Here is a 17565-nt window from a genome sequence, read left to right on the forward strand (position 1 = left end):
TTGAACCACGGCTACAGACGGCGGTCAACGAGATTAGCCGAGAGCAGTGGGGGGCGGAGTTGAAAATGGACACGTCAAGTTAGACACTTTCTGCTCCCCGTAGTGATGCCTGTACGTTGCTTGCATACTGTGTCACAGATGAAGTGAATTAAATGCAATATTTGTTAAATACACAGACATTTCAGAAACTTTTTCATGAGCAACAGAAACACTTTTTTTATATACTGCTTAATACAGCACCATCTGTTCAAGAATAAAGAATAATAAACATATACTATTTAAATTCCAATAAAGTGGGGGATATATGCTTTTATCAGTGTTTTATGCTAAACGTGACTCAGTATGACAATGCGACTACAGTAAAAAAGCTTTTGCTGTTCTAAAAACACAGATTTGTGAGCATTATTGGAATTGAGGATGCTGCGTTCATGCCATGTCGTAATTATCGTAATTCCTAGATGACAGCACCTAACGTTCAACTCGGTGCTGTTCACATCCTCGGACTGGGGATTATCTGTTTCTATAATGACAGAATGAACCCATGTGAAAGAATGTTAATGGAAGCTGTAAAACACAATACAATTAACAGTTGCTATGCAAATGCAGTATTATTACACTTTATAATTATTTCTTTAGGTTGTTATTACATGTATAGCCTATCTAACTCTGTGCTGCATGTCTTTCGTTTATATTCACATTACTTTTATATAAAGACATCTTCATTGGCAAAAGTCAATTACACAAATTTTAAAACACAAAAAATAACTGCTTAATTACATTTTACTACTGGAAGTGCCACCAATTTTCTCTGGTTCTGTGTGAGGTGCAGCGGTCACATGGTGCAAGCCGTAGCTCTCAGAAAACTCCCAGTTCACAAGTTGCAATTATGAGTTCTACGAGGACGTGAACGCGTTTTTCAAGTTGGTATCTCGTAATTATGGAAATTACGATTTGGCGTGAATGCACCTTTAGAATAAACCTGAAACACACGTGATCATTGTCATGTGGTGAATCTGGCCAATCGTGAAATAGCTGTGTTGTCTTCAAAGCTCCTGCAGCCGCTCTGGAAAAACTGCGCCGGCTGAGTCACCCTTCGAAATCCTTCATTCCAAAGGGCCCTTTGAAGTGGCCAGTTTCGTCTCCATCGTCTTCAGTCCTGTTACAGACCTCTAGTATTCAGACAACAGTACTTCAGGACCCTTGCCAGGCTCCTGCCCTGGCTACAGACGTCCAGTAGTTGCTAAGGAAGAGGGCAATAGAACTTGTAGGTACTTGGGGCTTCCATTCAAAATACTTTCTTGTTCAGAAAAAGAATGGGAGTTTCTGCATGCTAGGTGTGGTATATGTACTGGGTGCTATCAAACCTGGCATGTGGTTTATCATTACTATAGACTTAAAGGATGCATATTTTTACATTCTAATTGCATTCCAGTACAGACTATTTCTTCACATTCCAGGACAGAACACACCACTACTGCATTTCTGCTTTTGGACTGTCTCTCTCCTTAAGTGTGTTCATGCGGTGTATTGAGGTAGCATTGGATCTATCGCAGGAAGATGGCCTGTTGATTCTTCCATATCGGGACGACTGGCTATGTGCAGCAAGATGTTGCAGCCAAACCCACCCAGCACCTACTGAAGCATGTTGTGGTGTTAAGTGTTAGGTGTTAGGACTGAAGGTAATTCTGCAGAAAAGTCTTGTTGCCTTTCAGTTAGTTTGTTTTCTAGGTATGTACCTGGATTCCAGATCAATGATCAGACTGTAACAGGCACATAGAGGGCACATACGTCTGAAGTAGTGAATTTAGATAAAGGGGTGCAGAGCCAGTGGTGGTTTTGTAGGCAAACATTAATGCCTTGAATTTTATGCGAGCAGCCATTGGTAGCCAGTGCAAATTGATGAACAGTTTGCATTCTAGTTTGCACTTTCCCCAGGTCAGGCTGTAGCAAAATGATATTGTCCTTCAAGTCTCTGCCCTTGTTGACTCCAGTTTTTACAGGCGGTTCATTCAGAACTTTAGTCAGATCGCCTTCCCTCTGACAAGTTTTACTTTCACCAAGAAACGCTTCAGCTGGTCGCCACAGGCATTTCAAGAACTTAAGAGCTGTTTTGTTTTCACCCTCATTCTTTCTAATTCCCTTTGTGTCAATTTGTGGTGAAGGTTGATGCATCAGAGGTGGGGGGCCATTTTGCCCCAGAGCTCTTGTTCTGATGGGAAAATGCACAGCTGTGCTTTTTTTCTTCACCAGCTTTCCCCAGTGGAACAGAAATACAATATCGGTAATTACTGGCAGTCAGGTTGGCATTGGGAGAGTAGTACCACTGGTTGGAGGGCTCAGGGATACCAGTCATTTGGATGGATCATAATAACCTTGAATAAGATGCTTGACATAACCGTATCTGGTGGTCTTCCACTATTAATAGAACCACTGTTACACCAATAGCTAGTAGTATATATCTTGTTGCTGTGAATTGGTGGAATCAACATCAATGTAATACATAAACATTTTATAGAAAACCCTACTTCTTGATAATATGTTGCTCTGTTTGTTTGAGTGTCCTGACTTTTTCACTGGTTTGCTATTTACCATTGAGGTGTTATTGAAATGCACTCCAAGAAAATTAGCTATTTAAGTTTAAATGCTTTGATATATTTTCGTTATGCTTTAAGAACTATGCCAGCATGTATATTTGATGACATAAATTTTATTGCTGTGATTATTCCACTTTATATTAGATGGCCTTAACTACTATGTACTTACATAAAAAAAATAAGTACATTGTGCTTATTGTGTTAATTTTGTAAACACTTCTGCTGCTATTGAGATGGGATACGGGTAAGGTTAGGGACAGGTTTGGTGGTATGGGTAGGTTTAAGGGTGGGTTAAGGTGTAAGGGATGGGTCAACAGTATAATTATAAATGTAATTACAGAAATTAATTACAGATGTAATTACATGCAGGTATTTTTAAAAATATAAGTACAATGTAAAAACATGCATGTACACAAAATGCATTGTATCAAATAATTAATTTCAATATAAGTACATAGTAGTTAAGGCCACCTAATATAAAGTGGGACTGACAATGCAATAATTTTTTGCAAATATTATTAAATACATATATGTTGAATGACAACATGTTGAAAAAACATTTTGTAATAGATTTAATTTATGTACTTAAAAAAATATTTTTTTAATTATATTTTTAGTATGAGACATTTCCAGAGTATAACAACTGGGGTCAATGTTACAACTAATCTGTAATTCAGATGATTCTCTAATTTGGCAACAAAAATAGTAATTCGAGTAGTAATTTAAAAACCAGTATAGTTCCCAAGTAAATGTATGTCTTCACAACTTCACATACTGCAGGTCATAAAGTTCACACTCAATGACCATGTCTTCCATCTGTTTGTCAGGGTTTATTTAAATCTGCAAGATGCAAAACAATGACTGCCAAATAACGTTATTCTATGATTTAGCATTAATTTGGATCCACCAAATGAATTTTGATAGGATAACAGATGTAGGAGTAATATTCCTGCTGGTTGGTGTTTCCATCTGGGATATCAAGCCCCACCTAGGAAGAATGACAGCAAGAGAAAAAAATCTTCACTTTCTGGGAAAATAAAGTAAACTATTAATAAACATAAAATGTTGCTGCAATCAGGGAAGCCTCTGACTCTTTTTTCCTACATAATAAATCACCTGCGCCTCAGAGCACACAGACAAAAAGCAATAACAACTGCTGTCATCTTGTGTTTGGATGCCTGATTTTTGGGAACGCAAACCTGTGAGCCAGTTCTGGGAGGTAATTATACCAAATCATTTTGACGACAGACTTTGGCTCAGGCATTTCAGACTGACTAAAACAACTGGGGTGAAATGGGATTGCTATTCTGGTTAATCCAGTTATCTAATTATATGATATGTTGTTGAGGAAAAGTCACATGAGGTTTTTTTTTTTTTTTTTTGTGCATCCAGGAATTTATTCTGTACATTTGTTATTCGTTATAGTTATGTTCATCATAGTTTATGTGCATGTTTTTTTACTGAATAAAAAAATAGCCACCTCGGTTGAGTGCATTCCTTTTTATGCACATTTTAAGATTTTATGAGCATCTTGGTGTTTTTTTATGCAATATCCCAAACCTTGTATATAAAAATATGTCAATTTAAACAGCTAATGTCAGTGAGCAGTTCTATAAATTTTTCAAAACAACAATTTCTGATTGTTGTTCACACAAAGTATTTATATGGCTTTAGAACACATTGATATTTAGCTTATGTGTTTACATAATTATGTAATTATGATATTTTTAAGGTATTTCTAGGGTGTTATTGTGTCATTTTTGAAGTTTGAACACTTTAGTCCCCATTCACTACAAAAAAGTAAGTAGCAGGTGTTTAATTCTTTGGAATTTTCTCTTTTGTGTTTCACGGAAGAAATAAAAAGTCACACGGCTTTGTCAGGATTCTTGACTGTTTGTGTGTGTTTTGCTCCCCGTGACCCAGTTTCTCCCTCTTGTTGATTGTGTTCATTTGATTCCAGGTGTGTCTCCTTAGTCCCCTCGATTAGTCCCTCGTTATCCTGTGTTTATAAGCCCCAGTCCATTCAGTTAGTGTTTGTCGGGTCTACAAGTTGTTCGTGTGTCATTCCTCATTCCTGTTGTGGAAAGACTGTTGAACACTTCTCCGCGTCCCCTGCGTTCCTTTCCGGCAGCGAATCGTGACAACATGAGAGTGAGTAGCTTAAATCAGGGCTTGAAAACGAAAAAATAAAATTCAATCGGTTCACTCGATCAATATTTTAACGTTTCTGTTCCTGCGTTCCTCTGTATTATTACCATTCCGAAACCGAGTAGAAAAAATACCGGTTAATAACGTTATTTTTTTAACTTTTTCTTAGCCAATAATAATAATAAAGTACAGCCTTTCTTTACTCAAAAAGAAAAAGAAAAAAGGGAAGAGATCTGGTATCTTAACCCGCTGCTCAATGTAGGCTGAAATACCGGTAAAGCAGAATGTTTACGAACATTATAAACACAGCTATTAGTTCCCTTCTCTCCACAACAAATCCTCTAAAGTTAAAGCGTTTAGGCTATAAATGTCAGACTCTGTTCCATGTCTCGTGTTGTGTTTTCCTCCCCCACATGCCACAATTTGATTATTTTGCCCATATTTGGTTTTTCCTGTTCCTGTCCCTATTTAGTTCATTTGATTCCAGGTGTGTCCCATTAGGGATTGTGTATTTAAAGTGTGTACTGCCCCTCGTTTCCGGTCCTCTGTTAAGTGTCATTTCGTGTTCTGTGTTTCCCATGTTCCTGTGTTCCCAACTGTGTTTATTAAATACTTTGGATTTTGCATCTCTCCTCGCTCCTTTGTTCCCGTGCTCCAAGTGTGAACCGTGACAGAACATCTGACCAAAACAGTAAGCGGCACCCCTTCTCCCGTGTTTTTGTTTTCCTGTTTTTCTCTCCACGGTATGAGGACCGCCCTGCTGTCAATCTCACCGGCCACGCCATTGTCAAGTCTGCCGGCCGCGGCTCACTCAAGCCCGCAGGCTGCTCCAAAGATAAGCCCGCCGGCCACGGCTCCCTCAAGCCCGCCGTTCACTCCTGAGTCAAGTTCGCTGGCCGCTCTGAGGTTAAGCTGCCAGAGCTCGCTCCAGTGTCGCCTCCAGACGGCGTGTCCTCACGCCACCAAAAAATCCAATGGGGAGGAGGGGTGGGCTCTCTGGAGACCTCTAGGAGTAGGGTTACCAGACGGGAGGCCTCCAGAGCGGGGCACCATGGTGGATCTGTCAGCTCTGGGCGCCAAGCCGAAAGAGGGACCACAGGAGGCCATGGCGGGGTAGGGAACACAGGAGGCCATGGCGGGGGAGGGGAAACAGGAGGGCATGGGGGGGTAGGGAACACCGGAGGCCATGGTGGTGTGGGGACTTCAGGAGGACATAGTGGTGCAGGCAGTTCAGGAGGTCATGGTGGAGAAGCCTTCGAGGCCGCGCGGCCTTAGCCCCCGCCTCTGCCTTTTGTGTGTGTTTTGCCCCATGTGACCCAGTTGACATGACCTCATGTATTTTGTAATCATTAGTTCCAGGTGTATGTCATTAATTTTCTAATTTACTCCAGTGTTTATAAACCCTGTGTTTCCGTTAATCTGGTCTCTGCTGTTGAATTGTCTTCCTGGATGTTTGTTTCCCTGCGTTCGTTGAATTAAAGCCCATGTTGAAGTTCATCCCTCGTCTCCTCGCTCCTTCGTTCCAGTCCTCATTGTGTGGAGTGTGACAGAACAGCAGACCCGAGTAAGATGATGGCTGAGGACAAGCTGTGGGGGTTTGCAGCAGGCTGGTCGGAAGTTGGAGTGGTATGTGGAGGATTTCCTAGAGCTTGCTAACCAGCTGAGCTGGCACGACGCCGCTCTTGGTGTGTGCTTTCAGCTGGGACTAGATGGCGAGACGATCCGCTGCGATCTTCCTGTGTGTAATTATCCTCTGATCGAGCTGATTAATCTTGTTCTTTATTTAAACGGTTCCAATGATGAAGTTGAAAAGTTTCAGTCTCATCATCCAGTCCCCTCTGAGGGACGCTATGTCTCGCCAGCTCACTCCACGCCAGGAACCCCCACATACCGCACCAATGGTTCGAACCGCCTGCTCAGCCCCAAACACCCCCGAATCCTCCGAGTGTCTGTCCTGAGGGACCTCCAGAGTGCACACCCCCCCCTCCCCGTTGGATGTCGTGTGGCGCGAGGATGTGCCTTCCGGGAGGGGGGAGTGATTTCAGACTCCGTTCCATGTTTTGTGTGTTTTGCCCCATGTGACCCAGTTTCTCCCTCATGTATTTTGGTTGACAGCTACGTGCGGGCATTTCACTCGTTGGATGCGTCAGCATCACATTTGCATAGGCCATAGCCTACTACTTGAATTTGTGATTGGTTGACAGCAAATTTCAAATATTAAATGGAACGATAAAATAACATTATTAACCGGTTAATGGCCATCTCAAATTTTCTATTCTGTTCGGAACTATAACATTTGATTTAGTTTCTGGTCCTGTTCCGGTCAATTTCGTTCGTTTTCATTCCTTGAACCGGTTCAGAGCCCTGGCTTAAATGCTAGCAGATGTAGTAACCATCTGGTATTAAAAAGCATCTTTTTCCATTGATGGCTATTCAAAAATATTTCTATATGCAGCCTTTTTTTTTTTTTTTTTTTTAAGCACTGCTCAGCCCCAAACACCCCCGAATCCTCCGAAGCTCCACGATAGTCCTCAGCCCAGAAATGCCGACCGTTCATGTAGCAAGTCCGCCGGCCGTTCATGTGGCAAGCCATCCGGGCGTTCCTCAGTCAAGCCTGCCAGCCCCAGAGCTCGCTCCAGTGTCGGCTCCAGCCCCAGAGCTCGCTCCAGTGTCGGCTCCAGCCCCAGAGCTCGCTCCAGTGTCGGCTCCAGCCCCAGAGCTCGCTCCAGTGTCGGCTCCAGCCCCAGAGCTCGCTCCAGTGTCGGCTCCAGCCCCAGAGCTCGCTCCAGTGTCGGCTCCAGCCCCAGAGCTCGCTCCAGTGTCGGCTCCAGCCCCAGAGCTCGCTCCAGTGTCGGCTCCAGCCCCAGAGCTCGCTCCAGTGTCGGCTCCAGCCCCAGAGCTCGCTCCAGTGTCGGCTCCAGCCCCAGAGCTCGCTCCAGTGTCGGCTCCAGCCCCAGAGCTCGCTCCAGTGTCGGCTCCAGCCCCAGAGCTCGCTCCAGTGTCGGCTCCAGCCCCAGAGCTCGCTCCAGTGTCGGCTCCAGCCCCAGAGCTCGCTCCAGTGTCGGCTCCAGCCCCAGAGCTCGCTCCAGTGTCGGCTCCAGCCCCAGAGCTCGCTCCAGTGTCGGCTCCAGCCCCAGAGCTCGCTCCAGTGTCGGCTCCAGCCCCAGAGCTCGCTCCAGTGTCGGCTCCAGCCCCAGAGCTCGCTCCAGTGTCGGCTCCAGCCCCAGAGCTCGCTCCAGTGTCGGCTCCAGCCCCAGAGCTCGCTCCAGTGTCGGCTCCAGCCCCAGAGCTCTCCCCGTTGGATGTCGTGTGGCGCGAGGATGTGCCTTCCGGGAGGGGGGAGTGATTTCAGACTCCGTTCCATGTTTTGTGTGTTTTGCCCCATGTGATCCAGTTTCTCCCTCATGTATTTTGGTTGACAGCTACGTGCGGGCATTTCACTCGTTGGATGCGTCAGCATCACATTTGCATAGGCCATAGCCTACTACTTGAATTTTTGATTGGTTGACAGCAAATTTCAAATATTAAATGGAACGATAAAATAACATTATTAACCGGTTAATGGCCATCTCAAATTTTCTATTCTGTTCGGAACTATAACATTTGATTTAGTTTCTGGTCCTGTTCCGGTCAATTTCGTTCGTTTTCATTCCTTGAACCGGTTCAGAGCCCTGGCTTAAATGCTAGCAGATGTAGTAACCATCTGGTATTAAAAAGCATCTTTTTCCATTGATGGCTATTCAAAAATATTTCTATATGCAGCCTTTTTTTTTTTTTTTTTTTTTTTTTTTAAGCAACATTTTAAACATTTAAGTATTTCTTATTTAATAATAGATATAAATGTTTGGGTGCGCCAATCCTTTAATCATGTGTTTCAAGAAAATGAAAAAAAATCTTACATCTGGTTTACCGGTTGCCACTGCTGGGTCGAGGTGTTTGAATAAAGAGTTGAGTTGCTGCCTTAGCTGCTTACTCTTCTTAGTGGGTTGTAGCAAAATAGCTTGGAAACTGACCGGCAGACCGTACCTAACCAACAGCAGAGCAATTGCAATGAGTTTTGTGTTTATCCATTTATATCTATGATTAATTTAATTTATTTCTTCAAGTGGACATTTTACCTGAGAACTGACTCAACGAATGTACGGAGGACCTTAATGTGAATCCAGGCCACAAAGATCTCACTGAAATTTACCTTTAGCCAGCACACAAATGTTCTCTGTTGGGACAAACTAGCTCACTGTTATCACTGATTCTTGAGACATTGAATTAAACTTTTACTGGCCATTAATTTTGATGATCAAAATCATCATCATCATCATCTCTCTTAATCAGAGATGATCACTAGAATGTTCTCAACACAATTAGTTTTCTCTTTTTGTTTTTCAATTTAGTCTCTCACTATCCCCAAAAAATCATCTCACTAGCCCATCCTCATATCTATATTTCATGTTGGTTAAAAATATATATTAAACTTCAGACAAACAGAAATATTGGTATGTACATTTACTACTATGTCCTGTGAGAATGAAAAGGTTAACATTATAAGGTTTCATGCCTACTTTTTTGCCAACACTCTCAGATATTGAAATTAAGGATAGCATTAAATCAAGTAATATAACAGTCTGTCTTTACAATGAAGATATTTTTCCATATTTCACCTGTTATAAGGTCAATTAGTAGCTAGTAACAATGACAACAATAAATTGCATGCATGCATTTAACACATAAAATGGGAAATATGGAATTTTTAACAATTTTCTGTACTGACGAATCGTGGCTGAAAATGGGGTTTGAAAACATCCAGACTCATGCCATTCTGTAGTTTACTGAATCTGTAGATCTTAAAATTCATATTATAAATATTCTATATGACAGTACACGTTTTAATCTGATGGCATTGGTGACAGACAAAAAATAAAAACTAAATAAAAAAGTGTGAAAATGGAAAAAGCAGGAGGTTGCATCCAAACACAGGTTAACATGTTGAAGAATCATTGATGCAAAATGTTTATTTGATCAGTTCTGTGCTCTGTTTTCTCTGTAACCAGTGCTTCATAAAGAACTTTAAATGAATATTGTTTAGTGTTTATATCATGAAAAATAATAGGCTCTCAGTTATTAGGATTTACTTACATACAGTTCCTTCTTATCCACAGCGAGACGGCCTATCTCCTGCTTTTGCTTCTCTGCTTCATCCAGGTTGTATTCCCGCACTGTAAACCTGTTGGCCACCACAGGAATAAGTAGTTTCTTTATTAAGCCTACTTAAGCATAGCGGCATATCAAACCTTGTTAAAAAGAAGTGCAATTAATTGCATTAAATATGCACTTGCAGTGTACTTAAAATCTTAAATGTATATAAAAAAAATGGTACACCTTCAGAAAAAAAGGTTTAAAAGCTGTCATAGGGGCGGTATACTTTAAAAAGTTATTAATATGTTCAATTTAGGTATATGTATGTACAATGTAAATACTAATATGTACCTTTAAGGCACTTTTATGCACCCTTTAGAGGTCAATAAGGTAAGTGTACCATTTTAAAAGAGAGTGTACTTGCAGATCTTGAGTGAATTTGTGGCAAATTGGTTTTCCAAGTTTTGATGTCACTCCATAGAAGTAATTATGAAATTACTTATGAAGATGTACTTCAGTCCTACTTAAGTGGCTCTCCAAAGCACTCTAAAGTTTTGTTAATTGCATTTAATATAAATTTAATATAATAAATTTTCTTTTAATTGAAATGAACATCCAAATAAATGTCCAAACACATTAAATTCAGTTTGCACTTAAGTGTATATACTTCTATGGCACTCTTTTTAAAAGTCTGCTTCTTTTTAACAAGGGCGTGTAGTTAAGATTTGAGAGTAAGCTTACTTGTGCTTTTTGGCATTGGTTTTGAATTCGGCAATGACATTCTTAAACAGGGTTACTGTGAAAATCCCTGCATCTGCATCCTCAACCAACTTCCTGTTATACAAATATAAATGTTGTTATTATGCCATGCAAAAGATTAGAGGCAAACTGAAAAATGACCATGGTTTGGTTGATATGTCTGAAACAGAGAGAAAATACACAGCCAATTAAAGCCAATGAGTTGGAAACCATCTCCCAGACTACAAGAAGACAGAAACTTGATAATACAGCTGGATTAGCCTTCTGCTCCATGGTTAAAGCAAGATATGTAAAATGAGATTAAATCTGGGCTGACAAAACAACAGCGTTCCCTCGCCAGTTTTTTCAGTGAATGTCCATGACCTTTCCAGTCGTTCATGATTATTAGATAAAGATTTCTTAATAGCATTTTATAGAGATTACGGGGGTGGATTTCCAGATATCAATGATCAATTAATCAGCGATTAATACATTTAAACAACTAAAATTACTATTTTCAGATTTTCCATGACCATGGGAACACTGAAATACAAACCACTCAACAAACATGCATGGGTACCAACCAGCTGGAACGAGGAACCACAAACTTTGACATCGACTCATACATCTTCTCCCATAGTGCATATGCCATTCTATAGAAATGATGTAATACATTCAGAAAAATTCTTGATCAGTAATACGTGAGCTAAGATCTGCTCTCAGAGTTCACACTGACCTGGGCACCACAACTAGCAGTGTTGTGAGGTACTCTGAATTCAAAACCAAGTCCTCCTTTTTCACGATATTGGTCAATGCACAGGTCTGCAAGCTTCCCCTGGTTAAGTACATCAGTAGTGATGGTTATTAAGGTTTCCTTCTCACATAAACGTCCAGGTCACATTTAAAAACTAAGAATCTCATTTTACATTTTGACAATTAGAGGGGAAATGTACGGAGCACCTAACGGGACATGTTGTGTTCCCAAGAAACTCTGCATTCGCTCTCATTTTGCAATCTTTTTGATCCCCTTTTGAAGTGGAACTTAAACACAGCATCTGGACTTGATGCTATGGGAAACACCATCAGCATGACTTGAGTCTGAGCACATGTAGCAAACATGCCAATTCATTGGGCGATGGCAGTTCATGACATCACAAGCCGGAGCGCCTGTGAGTATAAAAGGGTGCCTGCAAAACATATCATCAGGGTTTTTAGCACAGAGCATGTTCAGCTCTCGAGGGAATGGGAGGCACTCAAAGTGATTCATTCATCATGAGATGAACTGTTATTCCTTGATTCTTGTCATTGTAGCATTTTATTATTTAACTAAAAATGAACTATAGTGAGTCCTGGATAAGTGGTTTTATTCAAGTCAAGGTATGAGCTTTCTCCCCTAATTAATCTAGGGTTGCTAAAATGAAGTAGAAGCTCCCCAGCAGTGTATCTTCCCTTTACTATCGGAAGATATTGGCTAAGGGAGTGGTTCTACTAAGCAGTCTATGAGGGTTGATGCACCTTGACTCCAACTGGTTGATCTGTAGTGTCAGGATATTCTATGTCCACTATTGTCTATATTTACAGTGTAGTGAGGCAGGCACGCCATCAGCAAAGCAGAGTGGGTATTGGTTCCCCATAAAGTTAACTCCAGACGCCACATCGAAGTTCAACTTTAAAAGGGAATGTCCAAATTACGACCGTAACCATAGTTGCCTGAGAAGGGGAACAAGATGAGGTGTCTAGTTGCCATGCATTGGGTTTGCCTGCACATCTCCTTCAGACAAAAGAGTTGATGACATGTTTTGCAGGCCCACTTTTATACTCATGGGTGCTCCGTCATAAACTGCCTTCATCCAGTGAATTGGCAACTTTGCCAGTCACCAGTCATGCTAATGGCGTTCCCTATAGCATCAACTCCAGAAGCCCCAACTCGCTCTCAGGAAACATCCCGGTAAAGTATGTAACCCTTGTTCCTTGAAGGAGGGAACGGTGATGTTATGTCGACACTGAAATTTGGGGTTTCCCTTGGGAGCCCCAATCCCCTCTGAGTAGTAAAAAAACAGGCCAATCGGACATTGGCGAGTGGAATTTGCATGCCCAGCCACTCCTCCGTGCACACGGGTATATAAGGAGGCGGTATCCATCCACTCATTCAGGTTTGTTCTGAGGAGCCGAGACTGCATACCGGCCATTCAGTGGTGGGGTTCTTGATTGTGGCATGAGGGACATAACATCCGTTCCCTCCTTTAGGGAACAAGGGTTAGCTTACATATGTAACCGAGACGTTCCCTTTCAGTCAGACACATCCGATGTTGCGTTGACACTGACGTTTGGGTTCCTTATAGAAAGCGCAACAACCACTTAACTGTGTTACAAGATCTGGTGATGCAGAAGTTGGCAGGTACAACCATGCCAAGTAACAGCTGGCATTCCACATCGTAACCTACATAGCGCCCCGTTGTAAGCCAGAGGAACTTTTGTCCAGTTGAGATTGCGAAAAGCAGAACCCACAACAAGGAGGGCCACAGCCGCTATTCCTGTTTCCTACTCCTTTTTCCAACAGGAAAGAGAGATTCTGCTCTTTCACAATAGCTGTTGGTACAGACACGGCCAGATGTATTACACTAGGGAAGGGTACCCAACTCTAAATGGAGAGGGACACTACGGAGGCCACATCCTTCCCTAAGGGAGGTAGCATGTGGAGAGTACACTAATGGACTGACCGGGATGGCAGTACTACATATGGAGTTGCTGCGGTAGACTCCACCTGGAGAGTGAAGAAACTAACACAAAAACTGGACAGAAGCAACTCTGTCAAGGGGAAGATACAGGTTTACCAAAAAAAAAACATACCATGGAAGGAACGCACAATGGGTCCCCAGAAGCTCAGTACAGGGGCTGACAAACAGGCATGCAACACAAGTACTGAGCCTGGCGTTGGGCTCTTCCACCAAACCCAACAGCCAAAGGTGCTGGAGGAAACTCAACTCAGGGTTTATCAAGCTAGAAGCACGTCTGGCGAGATAGATGGCACTTGCTCCCCCCAATTGAGGGAGAATGGTGCTGTGACCAAGACACAGAGCGGGCCCCCCATTATTTACCTGTTAGTACCCAACACACGGGATGAGACTGGCTCAAGACAGAGATTGTAGAACCTCACGAAGGTGTTAGGTGTCTCCCAGCCCACAGCTCTGCAGATGTCTGCCGTGCGCCAACACCCAAGAGGAGGCAACACTCAGAGTGGAGTGAGCTCTAACTCCTAGGTGGCATGGCTTGTCTTGTGTTTGGTATGCCAAAGTGATGGAATCCACTAGCCAGTGGGCCAACCTCTGCTTGGAAACAGCCTTCTCCTTCTGCTGACCTCCAAAGCAAACAAAGAGCTGTTCAGAGCTTCTGAAGCTCTGTGTATGCTGAACGTAAGTGCAAATAGTGTGCTGACATCAGCTTACAGGAGACGCAGGTGATCCCTCCATGTGGTGGCACCCTGCAGGCATAAATGCAAGGTATTTCCACATAACCCTTGGCGGCCCCACCATCGAGGGTAGTGAGGGAATAGGAGGCAGCTTAGGACAGAGAAAGGTGCCCTTCACGACTTTGTGACCTCCTCATGCACCTCCAGGAAAATTAGCACTGAGGCGGGTTGCAGCTGCAAGTTGCACCACGCGTCTAGGCAACCGATCGTCCAGCTGAGAACACTCCAGATTGGGTGGAGGCTTCCATTCAAGCCCAATGTTCTCGACAGCCCAGGAAAGCATTGCAGACACTTCAGAGTCTGACTCTGACTTTGTAGTGCTCCAAGAAGGAGAAAGCTCATCAGAGTCCTCATCTTCTGAAGCACCTGATCCTCCTCCAGAGTCCCAAGTGAAATTGTCAGACTGCTGCGAGACAGCCCGGCAATCTCCTTCAGGAGCTTGACTGCATGCAACAAGGTCCGTGAGGACTGGCATGACAGAAGAGCTCCCACTGTAACCCTCAGATCTCCCTGAGTGCTAAGCAGCGAGAACTAATTCTTTCCAGAATTCCCGGGCTGGGGAGCAGCTGATGGGACTTCCCCCCCTCACGAGTAGGGAAAGTCGCAATCTCAACATTGCCATGGACATGTGCTCACAGTGAGGACATGAACCATCCATTAACAAAGTCTCAGCATGTTTATGGCCCAGACGCATGAGACAATGATCGTGGCTGTCAGCTAAAAAGACGCTCTTATCCGTGTAACTCTTCTAGGGAAACTGCTCTTTTGATGCCAAAGCACCCAGGGGAGAATCGCAGAATTTAATCATGCTATGACAGAAGATACACCACTGAATGCACCATAAACACAAGTGCCCAACAAAGAGAATTTCCCACAGGTGATTGGAGAAAACGAAAAGCACATACAGCAGCAACCGTTCGGCTCCAACGCAAAAATCTGAATGAGTGGATGCACGCCGCCTGCTTATATACCGGTGTGCATGGAGAAGAGGCTGGGCATGCAAATTCCACTCATCAGTGTCTCATTGGCCTGTTTTTTACTACTCAGAGGTGATTGGGGCTCCCAAGGGAAACCCCAAACATCAGTATCGACATAACTAGAGCATGACTGACTGAAAGGGAACCATGGTTACAAAAGTTTTGCGAGTGAATATCGTTTCTTAAGAGAATGCAAAAGTTTAGTGAGCAAATGCAAAAACATTGAAATATATATTTTTCCTTCCATTCCCACCTCATTATTTTCATCACAACAGTTTTGCGAGTGAACTCAAAAGTTTCTAGGGAGAACACTAAAGCATTGAAATATAATTTTTCCTGAAATCAATGCAAAAATAATTCTAAAATAGACCTCAAAATATTATGTATGTCCTCATGATATGATATTTCATGATATGAGAACTCACTCAGTTTTTCGCTCAAAGCTTTGAATACTGGCTTTCACGTGACTGTAAGCTGCCCTGCGGGATTTCAACTCGGTGTCCACCTGAGAAACTTGCTAACATACACACAAACGCACACACAACCACCCACACAGACAAACATTTATACAATAGAACAGGCATATAGAAACAAATAGTTGTAATTGTTTAAAAAGGTGTTTTATATAAGGTGTATACTTTGGAGATGATGTCAGAGAGGGTTTTCAGAGGCTGTGCAGTGGGGTATTTGGCTCTGTCCCATTGAAAACTGGTCACATATGTTGCCAAATCCACTGAAACATCAAGAAACAAGTAAATACTGTAAGCAGAACAGCGGCATGATTACAACAGCAGGCAGATAAAGTGGTTTCTCATTTACTATGCAGAATATCTCCTTTAATAATTTGTGTGGAACAATGAAACACAAACCCCAGCGTGCAGCTATTAACTGCTTAAATTATCAAGATTCAGTCAGATTTACTGAATAGAAACCTTTCACTTAGTGTGGAATCAATCTCAATGGACATCTTTTTTAAAATTGTATAATACTTCATAAAGGCCTATACTGCAAAAGAACACATTTCTAAATTGGTTTACAGTGCAGTGTTCTGTAGTTCAGTGTGCTACGCAAAATATTCTCAGCATCGAAACTCTACTTGTCGGTGACATTTCTGCTATGCAGCAGTGCACTGTTTATGTGGTCACTGTGAAAACAGGAAAATAATTTATATTCATACTGCAGTCTTTAGCGTACTTCTTGAGATCAGGGAGTTAGGTTTACCTATGCAGCTCTTGCCAGCTGGCCTCCGCTACACTCACCCCTTAAACCTCACTCCCATCTGGGTCACGGCACCAATGTAACCCCTGCAGTTCTACTCCCCGCGTTCTTGCTCCGAGCGGAATTCGAACCTGTCTTTCTGGCATGGGAGGCAGATGCGCTAAAAAGGACACTACAGACTGCAGCCTCTAACACCTGTGCTGCTCTTACCATCTGGCTTCTGTTACACTCACAATAATGCACTTACATTTATTGTACCAAAGGGTTTAATGGTGAGTTTCAGAATTGTAAAGCTTGTAAGCACATGAATGTTTATTACATAAGCTGAAGTTGTCTAAATCATATATTTGAGGTGAGACTACTTGTCCTTGTGGATGAACTTCTGGTTATTTCATTAATATTATATTAGCAGTTTTGAAAAAAATATACTTTTAATATTACAAGTGCACTTTATTTTTATTTTTTTTATTCAATTTATTTGTACAGGGACAACGCACAACAACAGTGTTGTGCCAGAGTTAGCTATAAAGCTAATTTGCATCTGCAGTCCCTGGGCAGGATGTTGTTACAAAATTACAATATTAAGTCACACATAATACAGTACACACAACACATACAATATACAATACAATATCACATCATACTCCATTAAATTACAAAACCAAGTCAATGATCACATATTTGATTTTCCTTAAGCCATACTTTAAGCGTAGTTTTAAAAATACTAAATGTTGTACACTCTCTAATATTAACAGGTATTAAATTCCATCTTTCTGCTGCTCTAACTGAAAAAGCTGATTGTCCAAAAACAGTTTTCTTAAATTTAGTTGAACAATCACCTCTAACTGATGACCTAGTCTGCCTGATATTATCCTTACAGAAAGTCACACATTGTTTAAGAGGTGGTGGTGCAAGATCATGAAATAGTTTGTACATCAAGCACACATCAGCAAATAATAAAAAATTGTCAAACGTCAATAATTTATAATTCTTAATAATATTGCAGTGATGATAACTCCTTGGCTTTTTAGCTAAGATTTTCACAGTTTGTTTATAAATAGTATATAATGGTTTTATACTTGTATGAGACCAACTTGTAGCACAATAAGATAAATGAGGAAGAATCATTGAATGCATAAAGAGTTTAGCAGCAGCCACAGGTAATTGGTGCCTAATATTCCTAAAGATCATCAAGCTTGCTCTAGTACTTTTAGAGACCTTTTTAATATGTTTTTTAAAATTTAAGTTAGAATCCATAATCATACCTAAATATTTAAAATGCTCAACA

The 17565-nt window shown here is 41.9% G+C and overlaps 1 protein-coding gene across 1 annotated transcript in view; it reads right to left on the reverse strand.

The window, feature by feature from the left end:
• Positions 1-3424: 3424 nt before the first annotated feature.
• atp6v1c2 (ATPase H+ transporting V1 subunit C2) overlaps positions 3425-17565 on the reverse strand; it is a 22892-nt gene continuing 8751 nt past the window's right edge. The window contains exons 4-12 of the mRNA XM_016242136.1: positions 15698-15792; positions 15485-15576; positions 11350-11448; positions 11194-11266; positions 10617-10705; positions 9876-9963; positions 8861-8958; positions 8642-8768; positions 3425-3582 (exon numbers count right to left, since the gene is read on the reverse strand). Coding sequence (XP_016097622.1) covers positions 3487-3582; positions 8642-8768; positions 8861-8958; positions 9876-9963; positions 10617-10705; positions 11194-11266; positions 11350-11448; positions 15485-15576; positions 15698-15792 — 857 coding nt within the window. The 3' untranslated portion in view covers positions 3425-3486. The remainder of the gene's footprint in view (positions 3583-8641; positions 8769-8860; positions 8959-9875; positions 9964-10616; positions 10706-11193; positions 11267-11349; positions 11449-15484; positions 15577-15697; positions 15793-17565) is intronic.

This window comes from Sinocyclocheilus grahami, unplaced genomic scaffold, assembly GCF_001515645.1.
Source record: "Sinocyclocheilus grahami isolate Dianchi unplaced genomic scaffold, SAMN03320097.WGS_v1.1 scaffold646.1, whole genome shotgun sequence".
NCBI lineage: Eukaryota > Metazoa > Chordata > Actinopteri > Cypriniformes > Cyprinidae > Sinocyclocheilus > Sinocyclocheilus grahami.